Source organism: Marmota marmota, unplaced genomic scaffold (assembly GCF_001458135.2).
Source record: "Marmota marmota marmota unplaced genomic scaffold, marMar, whole genome shotgun sequence".
NCBI lineage: Eukaryota > Metazoa > Chordata > Mammalia > Rodentia > Sciuridae > Marmota > Marmota marmota.
The window spans coordinates 2,197,236-2,220,480 of record NW_025999895.1 but is presented as its reverse complement, the minus strand read 5'-3'; the positions used below and the strand labels follow the sequence as shown (position 1 = coordinate 2,220,480).

The window sequence follows — 23,245 nt, the reverse complement described above, 5'->3', positions numbered from 1 at the left end:
GCCCCTCCCCCACCCAGGCCCTCAGACCCACTGACCTCCAGGGCCCTGTCCCCTCTGTCTAGTACTGGGAGGAGAAAGAGCAGACCCTGCTCCAGTTCCGGAAGACACAGATGGACTGTGAGCTGTACAGGGAGAAGATGAACGCGCTGCAGGGCCAGGTGGCTGAGCTGCAGAAGGAGCGTGACCAGGTACCCCGGAGCTGGGCCAGGGCCAGGAGGACACACAGGCCACCCTCACTCCTCGCTGGTCCAGCTCGGGAGCCCGTGCCACCTCTGCTGCCTCACACTTGTGTCTGGGTGAGGCTGAGGGCTGCTGGTTGGGGGACACTCTCAGGCTCTGCCTGTCCTCGATGGAGGCTGGTTCCAGACTTCAAGGTCCCCTTCCTTGGTCTACACGAGGTTTCTTAACTCCCCCACCTCCGTTGTGCGCCACTACACGCTCTGCCTTCGTTCCCGGCACAAGACGTTAAGAAAGTCCACCCCAGATGGTGGCTTTTATTAAAACCACATGTGCATACACGGAGTGAAGGGGACGGTGTGCGAGTCTCCTCGCTGGGAGAGTTCCCGGGAAATGCCCACCAGCAGTGGTGCCTTCTCCAGCTGAGGCCCCCTCGTCTGATGGCCCAGCCTCCTGACTGTCCTGTTCTGGCCCACAGGCGTACTCTGCAAGGGACAGAGCCCAGCTGGCGATTTCTCAGAGCCTGACGGAGAAGGACTCCCTCCGCAGAAGAGTGTTCGAGCTGACCGCTGAGGTCTGCGAGCTGCGCACCCAGCTCTGCAAGCTACGGGCAGAGCCCACAGCAGGGGTGAGTGCTCTGTGGCCAGCACCAGGGTCAGGGCTGTTTCAAGGAGGCGGCAGGAAGGGGGCTGGAGAGGAGGAGCTGAGCCCAGGCTGGGCCACAGCAGCCCCGGCAGGCAGGCTGTCCAGCTGTCCCTCTGCCTGCCTGCCAGTTCCCACACGCAGGTGGGGCTTTGACGTCTTGACGAAGCACACGGGCACACCCTTTTCTGAAAATACCAGCCTGTTACAGACGGGGAGGGTTAGCAGAGGTCCGGGGCCTGGTGGAGAGCGGCTCCATGGGCAGCCGTGCATAGATGACACTTTCCAAAATGTCAGAGTCGTGTCCAAGAGCGAGTAGCAAAGGGAGCTCTGGTCCCAGAGGTCAGAGCCCTCTGGTCCTGGACCACAGGCAGTGCTGCCCAGGCACCCTGGGGCTGGGGACTCAGCAGAGGTGAGTGGGGGGGCAGCGGCTCTTCCTCCTCACCCCAACGGCATTAGACACACAGACACGTAAAGGGACAGCCACCAAGAGGCAAACCATGCTCCTTGTGGGTGTGGAGCTCGGTCCCTTCCGGGATCTCTTCTTTCTTTTTCTCCTCTGCTCTTGTTTTTCGTGGCATTGGGGACAGAACCCAGGGCCCTGGGCTCGCTAGGCGGAGTGCTCTGTCACTGAGCTGTCCCCCAGGCGCCCTGTTTTCTATGTAGAATACACATTGTGTTAAGTATCTATATAGCCCGTCTTTACTCACGCCTCCTCTAAGACGCCACTTCTCCAGTGCTGCTGGTCTCCTTGGTGGCCGGCTCCTGCGCGCTGGGGTCCCCTGCTCCGAGGACAGGGGTTGTTCTTCCTGGAAGCCTATGAAAAGACACTGCGGGGCAGTGACCCACTGGAAAGCCCTGGGCACCCCAGGTAGCTTTCCTGAATTAAGGACCCCTCTGGCCCCAAGCAGGAAGCGGAGGCCCCGGAGGCCCGCGAGGCCAGGGAACCCTGCCCGCGGGGGAAGCAGCGGCTGGTGCGGATGCATGCGGTGTGCCCAGGGGTGGACAGCAGCTGCAGCCTCCTCAGCTCCACCGAGGTAAGCAGCTCTCCTGCTGCCCAGCTGCTCTGCCACGCACAGCCCCGGCACCCTCCATCTGGACCACGGGCATCTCCACCCCCTGGTCCCGGTGGGGAGAGGTCAATACCACTGGGAGAGTCCAGTCAGTGAGAACCAATTCCCTGGCAGCTCTTGAGGCCAGAAATCTAGAATCAAAGGGTGTCAGCAGGGCCACACTCTGATAGCTCTCCAAGCTCCGGGTGGCTCCTGGCCTCCTCAGCTGGTGACCACATCACTCCAGGCTCTGCCTGCATCTTCCTGCGATGTGCCCTGTGGTTTCTCTGGGCCCACGTTTCCTCCTTTGAGAACATGTGTTAGTCAGCTTTCTAATGCAGACACAAAATGACTGAGGTCATCCCACTTAATGGAAGTTAAACCTTCGCAACAGCCTTTTGACTCGGTTCCAGAGGTTTGGGCCGTGGCTGCTTGGCTCTGTTGTGTGAGCTGTGGTGAGGCAGTAGGGGGCATTAAGCAAAGCCTTTACCTCATGGTGGCCCAGAAGCAGAGAGGGAGAGGAGCAGGTCCCAGCACCCCCTCTGAGGGCCGCCCCCAACAACCTAACTTCCTCCCTCAGGCCCTACTTCCTAGAGGCTCCACCATCTCTGGCAGCACCACAGGCTGGGCCAGGCCCCTGGGCACAGTCCAGGCAGGGAGGCCCAGGTGGGGAGGCCCAGGCTGGGGGAGTCAGGGCCCCTCTGGTCCATTCTGACTCCATCGGGGCTCCATTTCACACAAAGATCCTAGTCCCAAAGGCACATCTCAGGTCACCAGTGGACGTGAACTTGGGGGTGCAGCTCTGTTGGGCCTAGAGGGCTCCTGGGTGGTCTGACCCACTGCAGTCTCTGGAACCTTGAGTCCCCAGAACCTGCTCATATCCTCTGGCAAAGCCAAGAGGTGGTCTCACCATAGAGGGCATGTGGGTCCAGCATGCCCAAGGTGAGGCAGAGGCACCCCTGCTAAGGGCTACCATGAGCTGGGAGAGAGGACCGGAGGCAGGCTAGCGCACTGGGCCACTGCCCCAGCTGGCCTTGGTGTCTCCTTCCTGCATGATAGCCTCCCCACACTGTCCTGCATCCCACAGGGCAACCTGCTCAGGCCCACCTGCTGGCCAACCTCTTGGACAGTTGTGGAGAGCCAGGCGTGCTCCCCAGAACCCTGACACACAAAGCCGGGGCCACTCCACATTGCACCAGGACTCCACGGCCAGAGCCACCCAGACGCCATGCTGGGCAGGAGCGGCTTCCGCCCTGTGCCCTCACTGCCCCAGGTGTAGCACATCCCTCCTGGCCGCCGTGGTAGGGACTGGGAAGCAAAGGGCCCTCAGCAGCTCCAAACTGGCTCCCTCCCTCCTGCACCTGTGATGTCCCAGGGACCCACTCGTGGCTTCCTCTGGGCCTCAGCTACAATGTGCCACAGCCCCATGCCTGCCCACCTGGCTCCTCTGTCTCTTCCTCCAGGAATGCGCCAGGGCTTCCCCGCCCACGTTGTCCACACCCTGCTGAGGCACACCCCACTCCCTGGTGTGCATTTGCCCATGGATCCCCTACCCCAGGAAGAACACCTGTCCTCAGGGATACGTTGACACTAGCACAGGGCTCGGCACTCACTAGGGGCTCAGGGAATTCTCAGAAAGTAAATTCAGAGCAACTCTGTACTCCTGGGGTCCTCGTCAGACCCTGCTCTGAAAGCAGCCTCCCTCCAGGAGCCCAGCTCCTCCGTCACCAGCAGTAACTGCGCCTCTCCGGGCCTTGGTGGCTTTCCGCACCAGATGGAACAGGATGCCCACCCAGCAGGATCCTGAGAGCCCAGCAATACTAAACACAAAACAGCTGCAGAGATCCTGGTTCCAGGGTCGGGACCTTGATGTGCTCTCCCTTCCCTCCCGCACCCCCTCTCGGTGATGCCACCCTCCACCGCCCTCCTCCAGTCCCAGCTCTGGTGGGACCTGAGCGCCACGTCCAGCCGGGAACCCATGGACAGCTTCCGCTCCAGCAGCCCTGTGCCTCCCAGCCAGCAGTCCCTGTATAAGCGGGTGACAGAGGACTTCCGGGAAGACCCCGAGTCTTTAAGGTAGAGTGTGATGCAACCATGAGGTCCAGCTCACGGGGGACACTGAGCTAGCCCCTGGACCATCTGGGCATGGACACAGCTGCTTGGGAAGGGACTGGAGCCGCCAGGCCCCTGCAGTAGCGGGCAACATGACCTGAGCAGCTCCTTGTGCTTCACAGAAGCTTCCCGGGAATCCTGGAGGTAGACCTAGGAGCCCCTCCGGGGGCCAAGGGGGACGACACAGACCTGGACTACGAGATTCTGGACAGGGCAGGTGAGTGTGATCACCCCCAGACCTCTGCAGTGTCCACCCATCCCGGGCTGCTGGCCAAGCTGCAGGGCCACACATGAGACCGCCTGAGGACTGGCAGGTAGGGGTGAGCTTGACCTCAGCTCACCCCTTGTCCAGACTGACCACCTGGCCACTCAGACCAAAGCCCAGCTGCTCTCTGCTCAGTGGGGTCTCTGTCTCTATGCCTCACATAGAGTCCGGGGGAGTTATTCATAGCCATGTCCAGCTTAGCATGTGTGTCCTCCACTGCTCTACTCTGGACCACTGGGCCTCCCAGGCTGTCAGGAGGCCACTAACAGGCTTAGGTGCCCAGCTGCTCTGGCGGGGCACACCACAGGCTGTGTTCCACCTGCTAGGAGCATCCCCCTCTTGGGTGTTGGTCTCTGATTCTCCTGGGGCTTATTCCTCATGTCTGTGATTGGACTGCTCCCTTCTCCCTCCCAGGTGCGTGAGCCCCTTGAGAATACTGGCTCCCGGCATAGTAGGTGCTTAGCTCCCATCTGCAAATCACCCTGTAGCCACCAGGGGGCGCAAGTGCCCCGCACTGTTCTGCACAGGTGGCCTTGTGGGTCTGTGGGTGCCAGTGACCAGAAACCCGAACCTTGCAGGCTCAGACATGTTTTTATGTGTAACAGTGGCAAACTTAGACGGCCCACCCAAGGCAAGCAGCTGGCTGTGAGATCATGGCCTGGAAGTGCTTGGTCCTCTTTGCTTCTGTCGGGCGGGATTCTGCCTGATGCCTCAGTTTTAAACACTGTAGTGGCATTGACCCCCAATATATCCAGAGCACATACGATTGATTTAATTGGGATTTTAAGCACAATCACAAATGGATGTTTGCCTTGAGCTGAGCACAGGTTCCTACGATTCCGCTGGTTCTCGCCGTCCATTTGCAGGGTGAGAAGCACAGGCTTAAAGCTCCAGGGCACCTGCCTCCTGCTCACGGGCTGCAAAGTCAAAGGCTAGAGCCTGGGAGCAGGGGAGCATCTAGTCCTTGACCTGCCACGGTCTGCTGGCCACTGGCCAGCCCAAGATGCAGCCGTGCAGAAACGCCCCTGTGGAGAGGCAGGCCCAGCCACAGTCGTGCTGGATTGGCTTTCTAAGTGAAATCAGAAATCCAGGTTCTGGGAGAAACGTCCCCATGTCCAGAGATGTCGGCCACTCATGCAGGGCTCCCGAGACCCACAGCTCCCAGTGCTCCCTCTGGTTTTAGGAAAGGTGAGATCAGGTGCTAAGCACAGAGGAAGAGGAGGAGGAAAAGACCTTCCAGTGTCAGCAAAGCGAGGGACCAGGAGGGGGTGCCGAACCGGCGGGGTCGGGGTGGGGGTGGGGTGCTGTGGCTGCACAGGGTCAGTGGGGTCAGCAGTGGGGGACCCTGAATTGTGACCGCTAAGCTCCCACTTTCCTCCCAGACCTCCCCCAGCCTGAGGGCAGCCCGCAGCTGTCCTCCAGGAGCCTGGACAGCCCTGAAAGGTGAGCTGTGCCTGGGGAACCAAAGCTGGGGGTTGAGAGAGCACAGCGTGACCACCACGTCCTCTCACCACGGGGAGGGGACAGCCTTTCCCAGGAGACAGGCTTCACCCTTTCCCAAGGCTCACTGTGGGTGGAGGAGGAGAATTCCAGATGCCGGGGCGGGGCGTGGGGGTGCAAGGCGGAAACAGCCTTGGCTGCCCTGTCCTGGGCAGCACCTGAGCTCGGCTTCTGCCCACTGCAGCAGCGCCCCTGTGCGGCGGAGGCCAGCCCGCAAGATCCTGAGCCAGGTGACGGTGCTGGCCTTCCAGGGACGTGCACTGCTGGAGCAGATCAGTGTCATTGGTGGAAACCTCACGGGCATCTTCATTCACCGGGTCACTCCAGGCTCAGCAGCAGATGGGATGGCCTTGCGCCCGGGCACCCAGATCGTGACGGTGAGAGTGGGCGAGGGCCCGCCAGCCTCCTTGCAGTCACAGCGGGGTGGGTGCGATGCGGGTGGATTCGCAGCCCCACCAGGCTGGCGTGAGGTGTGCCCTCATCTCCAGGGGAGGTTGGGGAGGACGGAGGCCAAGCTTCTCCAAGCCTGGCCTCTGGGAAACCTGGAGCTCGGAAGCTGGGACTTTGCCAGGACAGGTGAGAAGGCTACTGGGGTGGTTCTGAACAGGGTCTTTAATTTCCCCCTTCAGTGCTGGGCATTGAACCCAGGGCCTTGTGTACTGGCAAGCCCTCCACCGCTGAGCTGTGCCCCAGCCCTGACCAGGGACTTTTTTTTTTTTTGGGGTGGGGGGTACTGGGATTGAACCCCTGGTGCTTAACCACTGAGCCACATCCCAACCCTCTTTTATATTTTATTTAGAGACAAGACCTCACTAAGTTGCTGAGGCTTGTGATCCTCGTGCAAAATGCATTTTTCTAATTTTTTTTTTATTGTAAAATGTGCAAACCAGAAGAGAACATAAATGTACTGATGGAGTACACAGGGCAGGGAGGGTGACTGTGACGTGACCTCAAAACCAGAATTATTAAACTTCAAGTATTAAATATATACCAATGTTATACCAAGAAACATGCAAAGCAGGCTTCCCCCTTGCCCAAGGCTCACCGTGGGCCAGGAGGAGACAGGGGCTGGTGAGGGCCCAGAGAAGGGCCAGGCAGGGTGGGCCAGTGCCCTGGCAGGAGTGTCTTTTGAGCCTCTTGCCACAGGCCGTCCACAGTGAAGCTGTCCTTAGCTTGGACAGACACCTGTCTCCTAGCAGGATGCCATTAGGTATCCCTCACTCCACCCCTGGCAGAAGGCCCCCGTGACATCTCTGCAGTCCCAGGAGTCCCAGCCACCAGCTGGGTGGTAAAGTAGCAGAGTCCCTCTGTGGTACTGGAGACAGTCCTGGTGTCCTTTGGGCCAGCTCAGTCCTAATGGCCGAAGACATGGCTTAATTTTTATCTCATAGCAAAAATGCACATTCTCCTAAACTCAACCCAACAGCAAAGTGGAGGCCCTGTTGGGAGTATTCACAGGTGGGGAAGGCGGCGGGGGGTGCCTTCCCACTGAGAGGTCAGCACCAGGATGCTGCTCCACACCCACAGCCCCCAGGAGAGAGTGGGCCAGCCCCTCCCCTAGTGAGGAGTCTCAAGCCTGACAAGCCCAGGTCTGGAACACTCCGGAATGTTCTAGAACAGAAGTCTATTTTCAAGAGAGGAAACTGCATATCACAAAGATATGTGGTCTTTAGGGGTGAGGGGCCGGGGCTGGGTTGGTGGGTGGCCCCCAGGGCCCAGGAATGTGCTTGGTGCAGTCCACACAACTTCCAGAACCACCTCCCTGTCCTGCTGCACAGCCTGCCACAAGGCTCCAATGCTGTGGCCACATCTGGGCAAGGTGCCTGGACAGCTGAGGAGGCCAGAGCGTCCCTCTGCAGGGTTGCACCATGCCTGCCCCAAGCCCCTGCCCAGCTTCTCTGAACTCAGAATGTGACTGCAGAGTCCTGGTCCAAGATGCTGACCCCGGCACTGCCCCTCAGGTGGATCACGAGGCCACAGAGCCCTCATTCAAGGCCACCCTGGAGAACACAACCCTGGAGCAGGCCTTGGGGCTCCTCCGGAGGGTGGACGGCTTCTGCTGCCTGTCTGTGAAGGTCAACACTGAGGGTAGGGGTGCCGCCCCTCACTCCTGCTCAGCCACCCAGCCTCGTCCCCATCCTTGGCCCATAGCTGGGCCACAGCCCAGCACCCAGACTCCCCAGAGCTGCTCAGTCAGCTGTGCCCTGAGTCCCCAGCCCCTACGCTGGAAGCCCTCGACCCGCTGACTTTACCAATTATCTTCCAAGATACAGGGGGAGGGCCCTTCTTTCTGTCCTACTTTCACATTCTAGAACCTTCCTTGTGAGCTTCTCAGTCCCTCATGTCCCCTTTTATCAGGTTATAAGAAGCTGGTCCAGGACCTGGAGGCCAAAGTGGTGACCTCAGGAGATTCCTTCTACATCCGGGTCAACCTGGCCATGCAGGCGAAGGGGCCGGGGGAGCTGCAGGTGCCCTGCAATGAGGTCCTGCACGTCACAGACACCGTGTTCCAGGGCCATGGCTGCTGGTGCGCCCACCGTGTGAACCCCTACACCATGAGGGACGCAGAGCACGGGGCCATCCCCAACTACCCACGGTGAGGAGCCGTCAAGCCCACTCATCCCGGAGAGGCCCGTGGGATGTTGTCCTCCGCTCCTGCTGCAGAGCCCTACTCAGGAGTAGGGGGAAGGGATGGACACTCCACAGAAGGGCTGTGGCCCAGATCACTGCTGGGGTCTCCTGCTGATAGGGGCTCTACCCTGGACAAGGAGGGACCTCAGGTCTTCTAGAGCTCTAGCTCCAGCCCTGGCCCTATCACACTGGGGCTGGTCACCCTGGTGGGGCCTTCACACTAGGGACGCCTCACCCCCAGTTGTGAGAGTCAAAAGTGTCCCTACACCTTGCCAAATGTCCCCTGGTTTGCCCAAGACCCAAAGCCCTACATCCAGGGCTGCCCCTCAGTCCTGGGAAAACTGGGCAAAGAGCGGCTCACCCTCCCCGTGAGCACGTCCTAGAGTGACCTGTGGGGACCCGGGAGGCTCAGGTGCACAGAGGTGTTCCAGTCCAGCACCTCTCGCCCGTCCACTGTGAGTGCCCCAGCAGGCCCTGGGAGAGGCTGCCCGTTGGCATGTCTGACTCGAGCTCTCAGTGACATGGGCTGCCCGCAGTGCCAGTGGCAAGGTTCCCGAGCAGGTCCTTGGCCTGGCCACTCGTTAGAGTACACGGGTTCTCCCCCCAGAACACCTGAGTGAGCATCTGGGGTGGGGCTAGGCCCTGGGGTCTTTTTTAAGCCCTGGGGACTGTGAACGTTGCCAGGGTTGAGCACTCCTGCTAGAAGCCCAGCGGGCAGGGACACCTCTCCTGCCTGGTGTTCCTGGACACGAGAGCAGCCATGGCAACTGGGCAGGGGCCTCTCCTTGTCCCTTCAGGGCTCAGCAGCAGCTCATCACCCTTATCCAGGACGTGACTCAACAGCGGACGGTTGCCCGCAAAGTGAGGCCCTGGGTGGGCTGCGAGGGTGTGGGGTGTGGGCCCGGGGTCCCGTGGGCAGGTGTGAGCTGATCTGAGCAGGGCAGCGCCTGTCCCCATGGGCCCTCCAGACCTTTGCAGGGGTCTGCAAGCCTCTCCCTGCACGCAGCCCCTGGAACACTCTGTGCAAACGCAGTGGGTCCTGCTCTCACACTAGCTGCTCCACGCCTCACCTGCCTGGCCCCGTCTGCCTGCTTGTCGTCCTCTTCCTTCCTCTGCACACAGCACGGGGCGGGTTGCTGAGTACCCATCTGTCACCAAGCGGCAGCTAGGATGGTCCTGTCCCAGAGCCGGCAGGGCTTAGGTGTGGGGACGCTGCTCTTCCCTCTCCCCTGCCTCCTGCCCCTGTCCACTGGGCACAGCCTGATGGTTAGAGACCACACTGGATCTGCTTGGGGGCAGGGTTGGGAGGCTGGGCCTCAGGCCCTGTGTGGTGGCGTCACCCCTCTTCCCTTCCCCGTCCCTCCCGTGGCAGTCTTCCGGGGGCACTCAGAAGCTGGTGCGCATCGTCAGCATGGACAGAGCCAAGGATGGTCCTCTGTGCTCATCCTTTGGTGAGGGCCAGGACCCCAGCAGGGCAGAAGGTGAGGCCCGGGAGCTGCCTGGGTGGCCAGCTTATTCAGCCTGAGGCCTCCTGCCCAGGCCAGGGTCGGTTTTTTAAAAACTGTATTTGATGTCTACATGCCCTTCTGGACGCCACTAAGCTACATATCTGTGATGTCCTCCAAACTGTCACTCCCTCCTCCATGACTTCTGTGACCTGCCCCAGGGAAATAGTGCAGATGCCACTGGCACAACCCTATCCATGGCCGTCTTTCTGGAATAGTAAAAACTTGAAACCCAGCAACATCATGCAAGCCAGTGGACCCTGGGATGGTCACTTAGCCACCAGTGTGTGCACGAGGTCATGGTAGAGGCCAGATTGGCACAGACCCCGAGGCAGGTAAGACTGCTCAATGAAGACCATCAGAAGCCAAGTTAGAACAAGAAGAATCATTTTGGTTTATTTTCCCTCTGAAGTTTTCTTTCAGTGCCCAGTACAAGGTGGCTGTTGAGGACCAAGAGCAGCACAAGTATCTCAGGAGTAGAGGGAAGGGCCCAGGAAGGAGGCAGGCTGGGGACCTGGAGCCCTGGGGGCAGGACTGGGGAAGGGGCTGGGCTCTCCCAGATCCTCCTCTGGAAGGAGAAAATCTGCTTCCTCTGTGACCTCTAGGGGTCAAACAGGATGTCAAGGTCATCAGCCCTGAGCCTGGAGAGCCCACCCCCCTCCCCGCTGTTTACTACTGAGTCAAGGAAATGCTGGGAGGCCTGGGGTGGGGTGGAAGGCGTGATCAGTGGTGCTGAACTGAGTCCCTGTTATTGTAGGTGCTGGGGCAGCAGTGGGGCTCCGAGGGGTGGCCATGGCCTGGCGCCCCTGCTCACCAGCCTTCTCCTCCACAGACTGCTCCAGCGCGTGCTTCTGGGCCGAGAGCTGCTTTACCCTGGCGCCGTACAGCCTGGTGCACCCCCACAGGCCCTCCCGGCCCCGGCCCGTGCTCCTGGTGCCCAGGGTGGTCGGGAAGATCCTGAGCAGGAAGCTCTGCCTCCTCCAGGGGTTTAGGAAGTGCCCAGTAGGTGCGCTCTCACCTGGCCCTGCCAGAAAGGCTCTGTCTGCTCCTGAGGCAGCAGGTGAAGGTCACGGTGTGGGTTTCCTCCGCAGGGCCACGGCCTCTCGGGGCTCCAGGGCAGGTCCTCCCTTCCCTCCTCCAGCCTCTGGGGACCTCTGGCACTCCCTGGCCCGGGTCTGCAAGGCTCCCACCTCACTGTGTCCCTGGGTCTTCAGATGGCCTTCTCGTGTAAGGACACTAGTTATCAGATTTAGGACCCCCCCAACCCAGCAAGACCTCACCTGGCCTGCTCTGAAGACCCTATTTCCAAGTTAAGGTTCCATCTGAGGTTCTGTGTGGACATGAATGAGGGGCACTGTTCCACCCCGACAGTCACTGTTGGCAAACAGGCTTCTACCCACTGGGGTAGCACAGCTGGAGGGCCACCTGCCCCCGAGCCACTCAAGGCGGTTTCACAGGGGAGCCGCCAATCCCGGGCAGCAGGAGAGGCTGTTGGCAGGTGCTGGGTGACACCCAGGTGTCTTTGCCACCTCTGGCTTTCCAAGAGGAAAGGAAGCAGGCGCGGCCTAGGAGGTTCCTTCATGAGCACTGACCGTGGCCAGGCTCCAAGGGGCAGCTGGAGATGCCGAGTCCCACCACTTCTTCAGAAACAGCTGCCTGGGCCTACATGGGGCAGGCCCATGGGAGGGGCAGAGCCCCAGTAGGTGGCCCAAAGGGGTAGTGGTGGATTGTGTGGGAGGGACCGGGGGCCAGCCAGGAGGGGCAGCTCTAGGGGGGAGCCGCCAATCCCCAGGCAGTGGGCAGATGTGCAAAGGCACAAGTCCTGAGCCACTGCACGCGGGTCGGGGAGGCCCAGTCAGTGCAAAGACCTGGGGGCTTGGCCTTTGATGCCCGTCTCAAAAACAGAATGGGAGGTGGCTAGAGCAGAACCCAGAGAGGGTCTTCAGGGCCGTGGGCCAGTGGAGGTGCTGGCAAAGCTTCAGCAGGAAGGAAGGGCACCTGGCAGCCCCAGATCAGGGGTGCCGAGGTGGTGGGGTGGTCAGGAGGGGGGGGGTGCAGTTCTGAGCCGGGGCCTGGAAGACAAGGACAGCCACTCAGGAGCAGGGCCCGGAGGGCTCCAGGTTTGCACCCAGCGGGGTCTCAGCTGCACACCAGGACTCGCGTGGCCAGGCCGTGTCCACTGTGGGGGCGTTAGAGGGTGTTGGGCAGCACCCCAGCCTCATCCTACTGGATGTCATAGCAGAGCCCTGTTCTAGCTATAGCCCCTGAAAATGTCCCCTGAGGGTAAAGTGCCCCTGGATGAACAACAGTGATCTAAGGAGCTGAGGGAACGTCCAGCCGTAAGAAGTTGGACATCCATCCGCTCGCCCATCCCATCCGCCCATCATCTTTCTCTTCTCCCATCCACGTCCCGACCCTGGTGGTTGCCCCTGCAGTGTCCAGGTCTTTCAGGGTGGGAGTGTCCAGCACAGACTCCTCCTGGTGGGAAGTGACCACCCTAGAGCTTCTCGGGCCGGCTAGTGGGACCCATGGGGAGGGGTATTCACGTGGGTCCCCTGAGGATCCCTGTGCAGCCAGGTGTGACGGCCCTGCCCGATGTCATCTATAGAATACTTGAGCCAGGAGGAATATGACACCTGGAGGCAGAGAGGGGACATCATCCAGGAGGGACAGGAATCTCATGGCCGCTGCTGGGTGACACGCCAAGCTGTAGAGTCCCTCATGGAAGAGGTAGGGGTGGGCCTGGGGCTGCTCCAGGGACCGCAGCTCCCACCTGGGCTGGGAGGATTTGGGGACAACTTCTGGGGCCCTGGACACCCCAGCTGGATGCTCCGTGGAAGGGACCCAGAAACATGGGACCTTGGCAAGCTGACTCCTGGATCCTCAGGTCCCTTGACTCAGGAGACATTTAGCAAATGCATGAATAGAATGGAGATGCCAATGCTCCGGTGCCTGAGGCTCAAGCGAGGAAGATGGTCCCTGGGAGGAGCTATGAGTACGAGCCTCTGTACCTCATAGCTCCTCCAAGGCCCGAGACACAGGATCTTGACTAATTTCCTCCTTCTCTCTCCCCATAAGAACACTCACGCCCTCCTTGATGTCCGGCTGGACAGCGTCCGTAGCCTGCATCAGATGGACATCTTCCCCATCATCGTCCATGTCTCCATCAATGAGAAGAATGCAAAGAAACTCAAGTAGGTGCCCACTGGGGGCTGGCAGTGGGGCTGGACGGGCACCGAGCTGCAGAACGCACAGGTGTCCAGCTTTAGGGCCCGCTGAGGGGCTTCCAGAGCTCACGCTGCTCTGGCCCTGGAAACACCATACCCCCCCAACTTCAGGACGAAGGTCTACTTGCCCTCTCCAGGTGAGAACCTGCCACCTGGCCTAGCTCGACTGCCCCACTGGTGGAAATCACTTTGGGGCCTAGTCCTAGCTTTTTTTTTGGCGGGGGGGGGTACCAGGGATTGAACTCAGGGGCTCTTCACCGCTGAGCCACACCCCCAGCTCTTTTAATATTTCATTTAGAGACAGAGTCTAAGTTGTTTAGGGCCTCCAAGTTGCTGAGGCTGGCCTTGAACTGGTGATCCTCCCAAGGCACTGGGAAAACAGACGTGCGCCACTGTGCCCGGCTCAGTCCTAGCTTCTTTATGAGGTCCCCTCAAGGTGGGCCACTGTCTGCATCCAGGGGTGTCTGGGCAGGTGCTGTGCCTCTGGCTCTCTCCTGGGGAGCCAGGTGATCCTGCTCTGCCCTGAAGCCCCACGGTCTCTGCCACTCAGGAAAGGCCTGCAGCGGCTGGGCACCTCGGAGGAGCAGCTCCTGGAGGCGGCCAGGCAGGAGGAGGCCGACCTGGACAAAGTGCCCTGCCTATACAGCAGCCTGGCCCCTGATGCCTGGAGTGACGTGGACGTCCTGCTGGGCTGTGTCCGCCTGGCCATCGCAGATGAGCAGAAGAAGGTGGTGTGGACGGAGGAGAGCCCCTACTGACGCTGAGGCATCCTTCCCTGGGCTGTGAGGACCCCCATGTCACTGCCATCCTGTCCTTTGCCAGAGCCTCGGGACACAGCTGGGACAGCTCAGCATGCAGGCCCGGCTCCCCCTCTGGCTGGGGTCTCACTTTGCACCCTCACCACGTGTGGGGCACAGAGTGGTCACCCATACCCACTGTAACCCCTCCGCCCTTCACCAGGGCGTGGCATGGGCTGAACCAGCGGCCCTGGGAACATTTTTGCAGTGTGTGCGTGGGCTCTCCAGAGCCAGGGGCCCCAGCCTCTTGGGACAACTGGATAAACTCCCAATCTGATCACCAGCTGCCCTTCCTTTCACATTTCAAGATGTCAAAGGGAACCTCCCAAAGCCCCTGGAGCAGCCGGCTGGGAGCCTCAGTGTCCCCAAGGTTACTGCCACCCCTGCCCAGGGCAGAGGCAGAGACCCCGTGCAATGTGGCCCTGGTTGACTTTTTCAGCTCCCGATGGCTGGGAGCTGTGTCAGTCCCTCTGGGTCACAGACACCTGCATGCTCACCTGTAAATAAAGTTCCTAAACAGTATTCTCAGTGGGCCTGTGCCTGGTGGCCTCCATGCTCGGCCCTGGACTACTAGGCAAGGGCCCCTACCTGGACTTGACTCACTTCCTGGGGCTGTTGTAGACTGAATGTCATTTTCAAAAAGTGTCCCTGGACCGGACATTGTCCTAGAATTCAGGTTGCTACTATCATAGATGAGTTCAGAAAGTGGATTCCATGTGTTTTATGAAATAAAAGGCTTTTACAGGGCTCTGGCTGTTGTTTCCTCCCACCCCAGGCCCAAATGGAGTGGAGTGCAGGGACCCCACTAGAGGGAGAGGACCCTCTGTCTAGTTTTTCAAGGCTGAGTTTCTGGGCAGGCAGAGGCAGGCAGGGATGGAGCCAGACCCTGGCGTCACACAAGAAGCAACCCAAGCCAGAAGGTGCCCTTTCACACCTCAATCCCAGCAGCTCAGAAAGAAGGACCAGCTCTGCCCAGCAAGGTCCCAGGACTAAACCTGTCACCACCAAGAACCAGTGAGAAACCCCTGGGGCGGATGCGTGGCTGTGGGCAAAGGAAAGCAGTGGAGCCAACCAACCTAGAGCCAGGCAGGTAACGCCAGAGGCCATGTCCGGCTGCCTCCAGTGGAGGGGTCAGCAATGTCCCTGGTGCCTAACACTGATCAAGGTCCCTGCCCTTTTGTCTTGGGATCCCCAAACCCACCCTGAAAGCATGGGCTGGGGATCCCACCCTGTCCCGGGCTACCCCCTACAGTTCTTGTGCCAGGGCACGGCTCAGACTTGAGGACAACAGTGTCCCCTGCTATGGTGGCATTCCCCCCGAGGGAGGAGATAGGGCATATGGGTTCTCCCCTTCAGGAGAGGAGAGGCCGTGTGACACCTGACGTCACAGAGGAGCGAGGGTGCTGGTTGTGTGCGCCCTGGGACGTCACAGCTCGTTGTGGAGTGGCCGGCACTGTGGAGAGAGCTTCTCCTCCAGGACGCCCTCGGGGGCACACACCCAGGGGTCGTGGGTCTCCCACTGCCACTTGGCCAGGCGGGTCTTCAGCGCCTCCAGAACCTGGGCGAAGCGTGGGTCGGCAGCCAGGTTCTGGGTCTCGCGGGGGTCGCGGTGCTCATCGTAGAGCTCCCAGCGGTCCCGGTAGTAGTAGTGGTGCAGGTCCTTGTACCAGCCCGTGGGCTGGCCGGCCACAGTGCGGTTCAGGAGGTCCTGAAAGGTGGGCGAGACGTAGAGGTCCTGGTCCACGGGGAAGGGCATCTTGAAGCCCAGGTTGTGCACCAGGCGGAAGTTCTGGTGGTACACAGAGCGCATGGGGTAGGACATGGTGACCTCGTGATGGCTCTGGCTGCCAAAGACGGTGGCCCAAAGGGGCTCTGCCTCCAGTGCTGGCAGGAGGGACCGGCCCGTGAGCTGGACGGTTTTGGAGCCAAAGATGGTATAGCTGGGGTAGGAGACGGAGAACCAGTCCAAGATGGTGGGCGTGAGATCTGGAAGCAAAGTAGAGGGCGCTTCAGGAGGGTCCCTGAGGGCAGAGCCTGGGGAAGAGCTGTGTCTAAGCCTTGAAGCAACTGGCAGCAGGGGTGCTGCTTTGGGAGGACACCCTCAGGGTCGGGTCATCCCTGGGCCACTTGGCCTCTACTAGTAGAGGCCCAGGCTGGTGATAGCTGGAGTCCTTCTAAAACCCCAGGAAGGTGCACGCCCCAGGCAGGGAGCCCCTTCACGCAGCGTGCCGTCACAGCGTCCCTGGCTCAGGGTTGGGGGCTAAGAGAGACATGGGCCTGAGCTGGAGGGGACCCAGGGGCACAGCTGCCCTGACCAGCCTGCCCGCGGCTCCTGTGAGCAGAGGGCAGAGCACGGCCAGTTCCTGCCTGGGCCACGCTCTGCTCAGCCTCTCAGTTTCCTGCACCTGTGCTTCTGCCTACGCAACTGCAGTGTGGGACTCGACCACCCAGGGCCGCCTTAGGGCACCATGGGTAAGTGCTTCTCAAAGTGGGGCCCCAGGCCCACGGTGCTGGCACCCCGGGGGAACTTGTCAGGCACTCTGGGGTGTGATTTGGACATTAACTCGCGTGCCAGGTGATTCTGGTACTCACGCATGTAAAGGGGCCGCTGTCCCTTCCCTGCCTGGGTCACGGCTGGGTCACACTGCAGAGCCGGGCCTAGCCCATAGCAGTCCCATCAGATGGCCACTTCCAACCCTCCCCTGCCCGAGGCAGACACAGCCATACCTAGGAGGCTCACGAAGGCCTCGCTGACCTGACCCCAGCGCTTCCGGTGCTCCGGAGAGGACACCAGCAAGGGCTCGGCGGTACCCGGCCAGTAGAGGTTGGTCCTGCCGCTGGGGAAGGGGATCCCATTGTCGGACGTGAAGATGACCAGGGTGTTGTTCAGGACCCCGGCTCCACGCAGCTCCTCAAGCACAAGCCCGATCCCTGTCGGGGTGCAGGGGCACAGGCTCAGCTGCAGGCGTGAAGAGGGACTTGGGCAAGTGTGCTTACCCTGCACCTCATTACCTGGCCGCTGGGCTCTGTCACTTTCTGGACTTACAACACCCCTGGTGCCCCCCACCCACATACTGGGGATTAAGTCCGGGGCTGGAGCATGCTACCTCCCCAGAGACCCCTGGGATCCTTCCTGCCAACCCAGGCCTCTTGCTCAGGGGCCTCCAGGGACCTGGTCATCCCTTGTCACCACCGGCATGCCCAGGCGGCTGCTCCTGCCCCTCACTGGTTTCTGTATTTTCTGGAATCTCATATCCATCCAGTGAAGTCAAGAGGGACAGCCTGAAGACAGACTTTCCCTTCACCCACCATTACCAGGACCCCTAAAGGCACCAGCAGAGACATGATAAAAGCCCCCACCTGCTACAGCAGGTTGAAGGTGTAACCCTAAAGATATGTCCACCCCCAACCTGAGAAGATGACCTTATTTGGAAAAGGACTTTGCAGATGTAAGTTAAGGATTTGGGGACAAGAGCATCCTGAAGTCCCCAGGTGGGCCCTAAACCCAATGACAAGGGTGCTTGTAAGAACAGGAGACACAGACAAGACCCAGCAAAGGGACACGAGGTGGAGGCTGACGCTCAGCAGCGCTCCCACAGCTCAGGGACCCAAGGGCTCCCCGCCCCAGAAGCTGGACAGGCTGGACACCCCCTGAGCCTTTGGAGGGGGTGAGGCCAGTCAGACCTTTACCTCGGACTTCTGGCCTCCAGGAAGAGCACAAAATTCTGCTGCTTTAAGCACCCCCGTTTGTGGTACTTGGTTAGAGCAGCCACAGAAAACCAGCACACCTCCCGGGTCCCGCCTCAGCACAATCCAGGCAGCTCCAACCCAAACCTGACTCGGACCCCATTGCTGGGAGGGTGTTTGGAGTCTTCACTTAGCCTATGGGGCACCTGAGGGCCTGGCCAGGAGAATTCTGCAGCAGGTGACCTTGGAGAAGGCTGAGGTGCCCCTGGAGACAGGGCCACCTGCGCCTGCCCAGCCTGGCACAGGGCCTTCCACACCGACCCTTGCTCACACTCTGTTGTGGGTAGGACCCTCCTCTGCTGACCTAACCCAGCTGAGGGGCACCCAACCCAGGGCAGGGTTCACAGCCTGCCTTCCTAGAACCCACCTTGGTCCATCCGGCCGATGGTGGTGTACTGAGCAGCCAGGTCAGCTCGGGCTGCTGGGGTGTCGGGGACAAAGTAAGGCACCTGGGGAGGTAGGAGGGTGGGAAGTCAGGCTCAGATTGGGGGACCCACCACTGAACTGGGGTAGGAGACACAGGTGCCAGCCTTCTCCCTGGGGCCTGCCGCCATCTTCCTCCCGTGGATGGATCAGTGGAACAACTTTGCTCTGGAGGGTCACCTCCCGTGTCCAGGGCGCCCTGTGGCCCCATGGAGGGGGTCTGAACCCCACTTAAGCAGAGGTCTCCTCCTCTGGGCTAGTATCTCATCATCTGGGGCCAGGGGCGCGAGCAGGGTAGGGTCCTGGGTTCAGGTGGTCACGGCAGGGACCCCTCCTACCAGCACATCCTGAGGGTCGTAGACCTGGGGTGTCCAGTCTGGGATGCGCCCCATGCCGCTGTCCCCGTTGCCAAACTTCTCACAGAAGGCTCCGTACTGGGGCTGTGAGTGCCCACAGCGGTGGGGGTCATGGAAGGCAACGTACAGGAAGAAAGGCCTGAATGTGGGGGAGGGCTCGGTGTCCAGGTCGAGGTCGGCCAGCTGGGCCACTACCTCGACTTTCCACCCTGAGGGCCCTGTACTATTTAGCCAGGATGCCTCTCGGCCTCGCCTACTCCTCCCTCACCCTCACTGCCTCGATTTCCCCACGCTCCTTCTTCCTCTGCCCTGAGTGTCCGGGACCTTCTCTCCCAACCCACCCCAGCAGCTGGGGGCTCCAGGAATCCCCGCTGGAGACTCTGGGATGTCCAGGTTAACCAGGGAGAGCAATGCAGGGGGCCTCCCCGTACCTGTCATCTTGAGTCTGCAGGAACTTCCGGACCAGCAGCTTAATCCTAGTGATGTTCCGCCCCACCTGGAGCACGGAGTCGTTCTCCTCTGTGTGCGCAAAGTCAAATGGGTACACGGTCTCCGGCCCCACGTGCTTCTTCCCGATGATGCCTGGGGGCGGGCAGAGGCTGGTCCAGGGTCCTCTCTATCCCCCTCACATCTTAGCCCAGTGTGCTACAGCGGCAGACAGGCAGCCCAGACCCTTGGTTGGTTCTTGTGCAGCCCCAGCCCAGCCAGGAGGCTACAGCCCAGGTTCTTGGGACAAGTGTCCAGGGCAGAACTAAGGGTAGCTCAGGGGTGGACTTCCCAGGCTGTGACTTCTCTCTACAGGGCAGAGGGGGATGGCGCCTCACCTGTGCGCACGCCGGCCTGGCTGAGCAGCAGCGGCAGGCTCCGCACCTTGTCGAAGGAGTTGAAGTGGTGCACGTCCTGGTGCAGCCCGTACATGCCATTCTGGTGCTGCGGGAAGGACCCCGTCAGGCTGGGCCCCGGCTCCTGCTCTCACGGCTCACCCACGCCCCTCTCAGATGGCCAGCACCCAGGGAGATTTCCTCCCCGTCTTGCTTCTTGCCAACAGGCCCCGCCATGGCAGCGGGGCCAGGGCAAGAGGAAGAGAACCTGGAGGTGCCCGGGACAGGTGGCTTTCACTCCCCGCTTTGTGAGCCCCTGCACCTTCCACCTTTCCGCTACGATCACACCTTGCAGATTATGAGGGAACACTTCTTGCTATTGCCTTGATCACCTAGTCATTTTACGCTGTCAAAGAAACCACACATGTTAAAGCTTCAGCTGGTCTAGGAAGAGGGACAACGAGGAAGAAAGGAAGAGCCCTGCCTCCCCACCCCCACCGCCCAGAAGCCAGGAGGAACCCCTCAGGAGACACACGGTGACCACGAGCGCCTTCTGCTCAGCATGGCCTCCCCGGGGTAGGCATGGAGCGCACACACTTGCTTACAGCAAGGGACTATCACAAGACGCACACCCAGGACAAGAGCCCAGACGCCCACGATCACACAGCTGTCCTCACAACAGCCAGAGGTGGAAGCCACCACGTGCACCAACAGAGCCGACTGGCACCATGGGACCACTTGTACCAGGGAACGTTACTCAGCCTCAAAAAAGAGAAAAATTCTGACCCATGCTATAATAGGGACAAACCTTGGGGACATGCTAGGTGAAACAAGCTGGTCACAGAAGGACAAATGCTGTATGGTCCCACCCACGGGAGTCCCTAGTTGTCGAATTCAGACAGAAAGCAGAAGGGGGGTGCTGGGCTGGGGAGGAGCCCTGGGGGGTCAGTGTTCAACAGGGACACGGTCTCCGTTTGGGAAAAGGAGCAAGTTCTGAAGATGAACAGGTAGGGCTGAGCAAAATGAAGGCACGCACTAGTGCCACGGGATACATGGGCCACGCAGCCGGGCGCGTGGCCTGCGTGGCCTCCCGGCTACGCAGGAGGCTGAGGCAGGGCGTTGCAAGTTCAAGGCCAGCCTGGGCAGCTGAGCAAGACCCTGCCTCAAAATAAAACTGGAAGAAGGCTGGGGTGCGGCCCAGTGGCAGAACACTTGCCCAGCATGCGTGAGGCCCTGGGTGCCATCCCTAGTACTACAAACTAGTAAATAAACATTAGGGTGTCAAAGTCACGTCCTTCTTACAACAGTAAAAGAGCAAGCGCCTTAACGGCGAAGGTCCTGCCACGGTGGGTGCCCCACACTGCAGGGCAGCGGCTGGGCTGAGTGTGCAGGCTGCTGCGTGCTCTGCCCACAGAGCCGTGTTCGGCCAACCCCTTGGGCCCTGTGAGCCAAGTCTTGCTGGGCCTCCACTTTACGGGTGAGGAGACTGAGGCACAGAGAGGGAGGAGCCATGGAGCCTGCTCTGCTGGTGGGTGGGGAGTCAGAGCCGGGGTCTGCCCTTGACACTGGCCACTGTGCCTGCCTTGGGGATGGGAGGGAAGTGGCAGCATCCTAGGGAGGCGGGGGTCCCGAGGCTGGGCCCTGGGCCCCTAGTGGCCCTCACCTGGGGCAGGCCTGTGAGGAGGCTGGCACGGCTGGGCGAGCAGCTGCTGACGGAGGTGAAGGCGTTGCGGAAGACGAGGCTGCGGCGGGCCAGGGAGTCCAGGTGAGGGGTGGCGATGGCACTGTTGTTGTACACTCCACTCTCAAAACCTCCATCGTCCGCTGGGGGAGGCAGGAGACGGGACATGGGGCTGGGTCAGAGGCACAGTGTGTGTGGGAGCGGGGAGATGGGTCCTGCTGCGGAGGCTTGGGTCACAGATGCCAGGGAAGACAAGACACCCAGCGGGCAGCACATCTGAGTGGTTGATACAAAGCAGGAATAATATCAAGGGCATGTGACACCCAGGCAGGCGTGACACCTCACACGTGAAACTGGGCAGGCCTGACACCCTACACACGTGAAACCCAGACAGGCATGACAGCCAGGCGGCATACCTAGCAGGCAGGATGCCTGGGGGGTGTTAGCAGGCAGGGATAAGACCCAGGTGGGCCTGGTATCCAGCAAGCATGGCACCCAGGTGGGTATGTTATGAAGGGGGCCGACATGCTACGCGTGGGGCAGGACAACCCCACAGCTTGACGTCCATGGGTGCGTGATAGTCCAGCACAGTGCAACCCAGCATGTCACAGGGGGTTGCTGGACACAACCCAAGCTTGGGCATCCCAAGATCTATAGCTGTACAAGGCAGTGGCCAGGAGAGCTGGCCCAGGGCACCTCTGAGAATCTTCCTCTGTGTTTCCATCCCCGCCTCTCACTGACACACAGCCCCCTTCCCCAAAGCCTAGAGACCACGAAGCAACCGAAGCCCAGAGGTGAGGTGCAAAGCCCATGTCCACACAGCGGGGCAGTCGGGAGTGGGGACAGGCCTCCCAGCTTCTTCAGCCACACCAAGCTTCTTCCCTCTGCTCTGGGAGCCCCAGGGCAACCCCCTCTACACCTGCCTCAAAGGCTGCCCACTCCTTGAACAGAGGTGAATGGCCAAGGTCCAGCTGGGCCACCATCCTCCATCCTGCTGGACATACTGGGCATGAGTGATGGCAGCCAAGCAGCCTGGGAGGGTGGATCAGGATGCTGAGGTCCTGCCATTTGGAATGCATCCTGCCACAGCCGAGGAGGAAATACTGCCCTGGTCCAAGCCCACTCAGACATCTTACACTTGGCTATGGCCCAGCAATTGACTGACAAACTCCACCTCGGATTCATATGTTGAAGTCCCAACCCCAATGTGACTGCTGTTGACAGGGTCTCTAATGAGGGTTAAATGAGGTCCTAAAGTGGGGTCAAATCTAAGGACTGAGGCCTTCCCCTACCATGTGAGAAAACAGCAAGAAGGTGGCCATCTGCAAGCCAGGAAGAGAGCCCTCCCCAGAACCTGACCTTGCTGGCACGGGGGCCTTAGAATCATGAGAAATAACTGTCTGATTGTAAGACAGCTGGTCTGTGGCTCCTTGTTACTGTAGCCCAACCCTGGGGGCCCCATTGTCTGGGCTCTGGAAGGCTCCAGCACTAATCCCAGTCTGGACAGGATGGATCCCTGGGCAGACTCTTCTCTCCTGCCCCTGGGAGGGGGGCTGACAAGAGAGCTGTTTACCTTACAATTAGCTGAATGGCCTGCCCCAGACCACAAAGTTAATCAGAGAGTGGGCCTGGCAGGAAGCCAGACCTCAAAAGGGTTTGAGGTGTCACATGCCAGTCCTGGTCACCCAAACAGGAAGTCTCATGACCAGCAGGGCCTGCAGGAACTTGGGGTTTCTGAGAGGGTGTGTGGGTTGTGGGGGCCTGGAAAGCTGAGCCACAGCTTTGGAGCCTGAAAGGGGAAGGTTAAGCTCACAGGGTGAGGAGGGGCACCTGAGAGGTCTCCAGTCGCTCTCTGGGCTCTGTTGACCCCTGAGTCCTGCACAGTTGCCCAGCTGGTTCTGCTGGCACCATATAGGGCAGCCTTGGCTGCTCTGGATACGGCTAGGGGATTTGCAAGGCCAGACGGGAATAGGGACAGAAATCGGGGTACTGAGCAAGGGAGCTGACCCTTCCAGACCCCACTGCATTCTCCACTGAGACAACCACGAAGAGTTTGTGGGCAGCAGTGAGGAGCGATGGGGTGCGAACGGCAGTGACTCTGTACAGCCAGGCACGCTGGGGTCAGCACCGAGCACTGCTGGGGCGAGGGCAAGTGGCCGCTTTGTGGGGCAGCAACAGGTGGCCGTGGGAATAGTAGTGCCCAGGTGGCTGCACTCACCTAGGATCAGCAGCACGTTCCGGGGGCGCGCGCGGCAGAGTCCCAAGACCTAGCAGGCAGCGCGCAGCAGGCGGGCCCGGGGCTGTGCATG

The 23,245-nt window shown here is 60.4% G+C and overlaps 2 protein-coding genes across 3 annotated transcripts in view; one reads left to right on the top strand and one right to left on the bottom strand.

Moving 5' to 3' along the window:
- Positions 1 to 14,655, top strand: part of Card14 (caspase recruitment domain family member 14) — a 23,701-nt gene extending 9,046 nt beyond the window's left edge. The window contains exons 7-21 of one of the 2 annotated variants that reach the window (XM_048797512.1): positions 63 to 188; positions 656 to 805; positions 1,731 to 1,856; positions 3,805 to 3,947; positions 4,106 to 4,200; positions 5,631 to 5,691; positions 5,936 to 6,125; positions 7,710 to 7,836; positions 8,107 to 8,344; positions 9,177 to 9,240; positions 9,752 to 9,860; positions 10,717 to 10,890; positions 12,493 to 12,614; positions 12,963 to 13,078; positions 13,662 to 14,655. In XM_048797512.1, coding sequence (XP_048653469.1) covers positions 63 to 188; positions 656 to 805; positions 1,731 to 1,856; positions 3,805 to 3,947; positions 4,106 to 4,200; positions 5,631 to 5,691; positions 5,936 to 6,125; positions 7,710 to 7,836; positions 8,107 to 8,344; positions 9,177 to 9,240; positions 9,752 to 9,860; positions 10,717 to 10,890; positions 12,493 to 12,614; positions 12,963 to 13,078; positions 13,662 to 13,869 — 2,049 coding nt within the window. In that variant the 3' untranslated portion in view covers positions 13,870 to 14,655. Of the gene's footprint in view, positions 1 to 62; positions 189 to 655; positions 806 to 1,730; positions 1,857 to 3,804; positions 3,948 to 4,105; positions 4,201 to 5,630; positions 5,692 to 5,932; positions 6,126 to 7,709; positions 7,837 to 8,106; positions 8,345 to 9,176; positions 9,241 to 9,751; positions 9,861 to 10,716; positions 10,891 to 12,492; positions 12,615 to 12,962; positions 13,079 to 13,661 lie in introns of both variants that reach the window. The other variant, XM_048797508.1, reaches the window with a different exon arrangement.
- Positions 14,615 to 23,244, bottom strand: Sgsh (N-sulfoglucosamine sulfohydrolase). Its single transcript, XM_015504089.2, is given in 9 exon segments — positions 14,615 to 15,894; positions 16,636 to 16,839; positions 18,023 to 18,104; positions 18,417 to 18,573; positions 18,866 to 19,016; positions 19,259 to 19,364; positions 20,919 to 21,079; positions 23,155 to 23,203; positions 23,206 to 23,244. Coding segments are annotated over 9 exon segments (1,509 nt in total). The 3' UTR covers positions 14,615 to 15,334.
- Position 23,245: the final 1 nt, after the last annotated feature.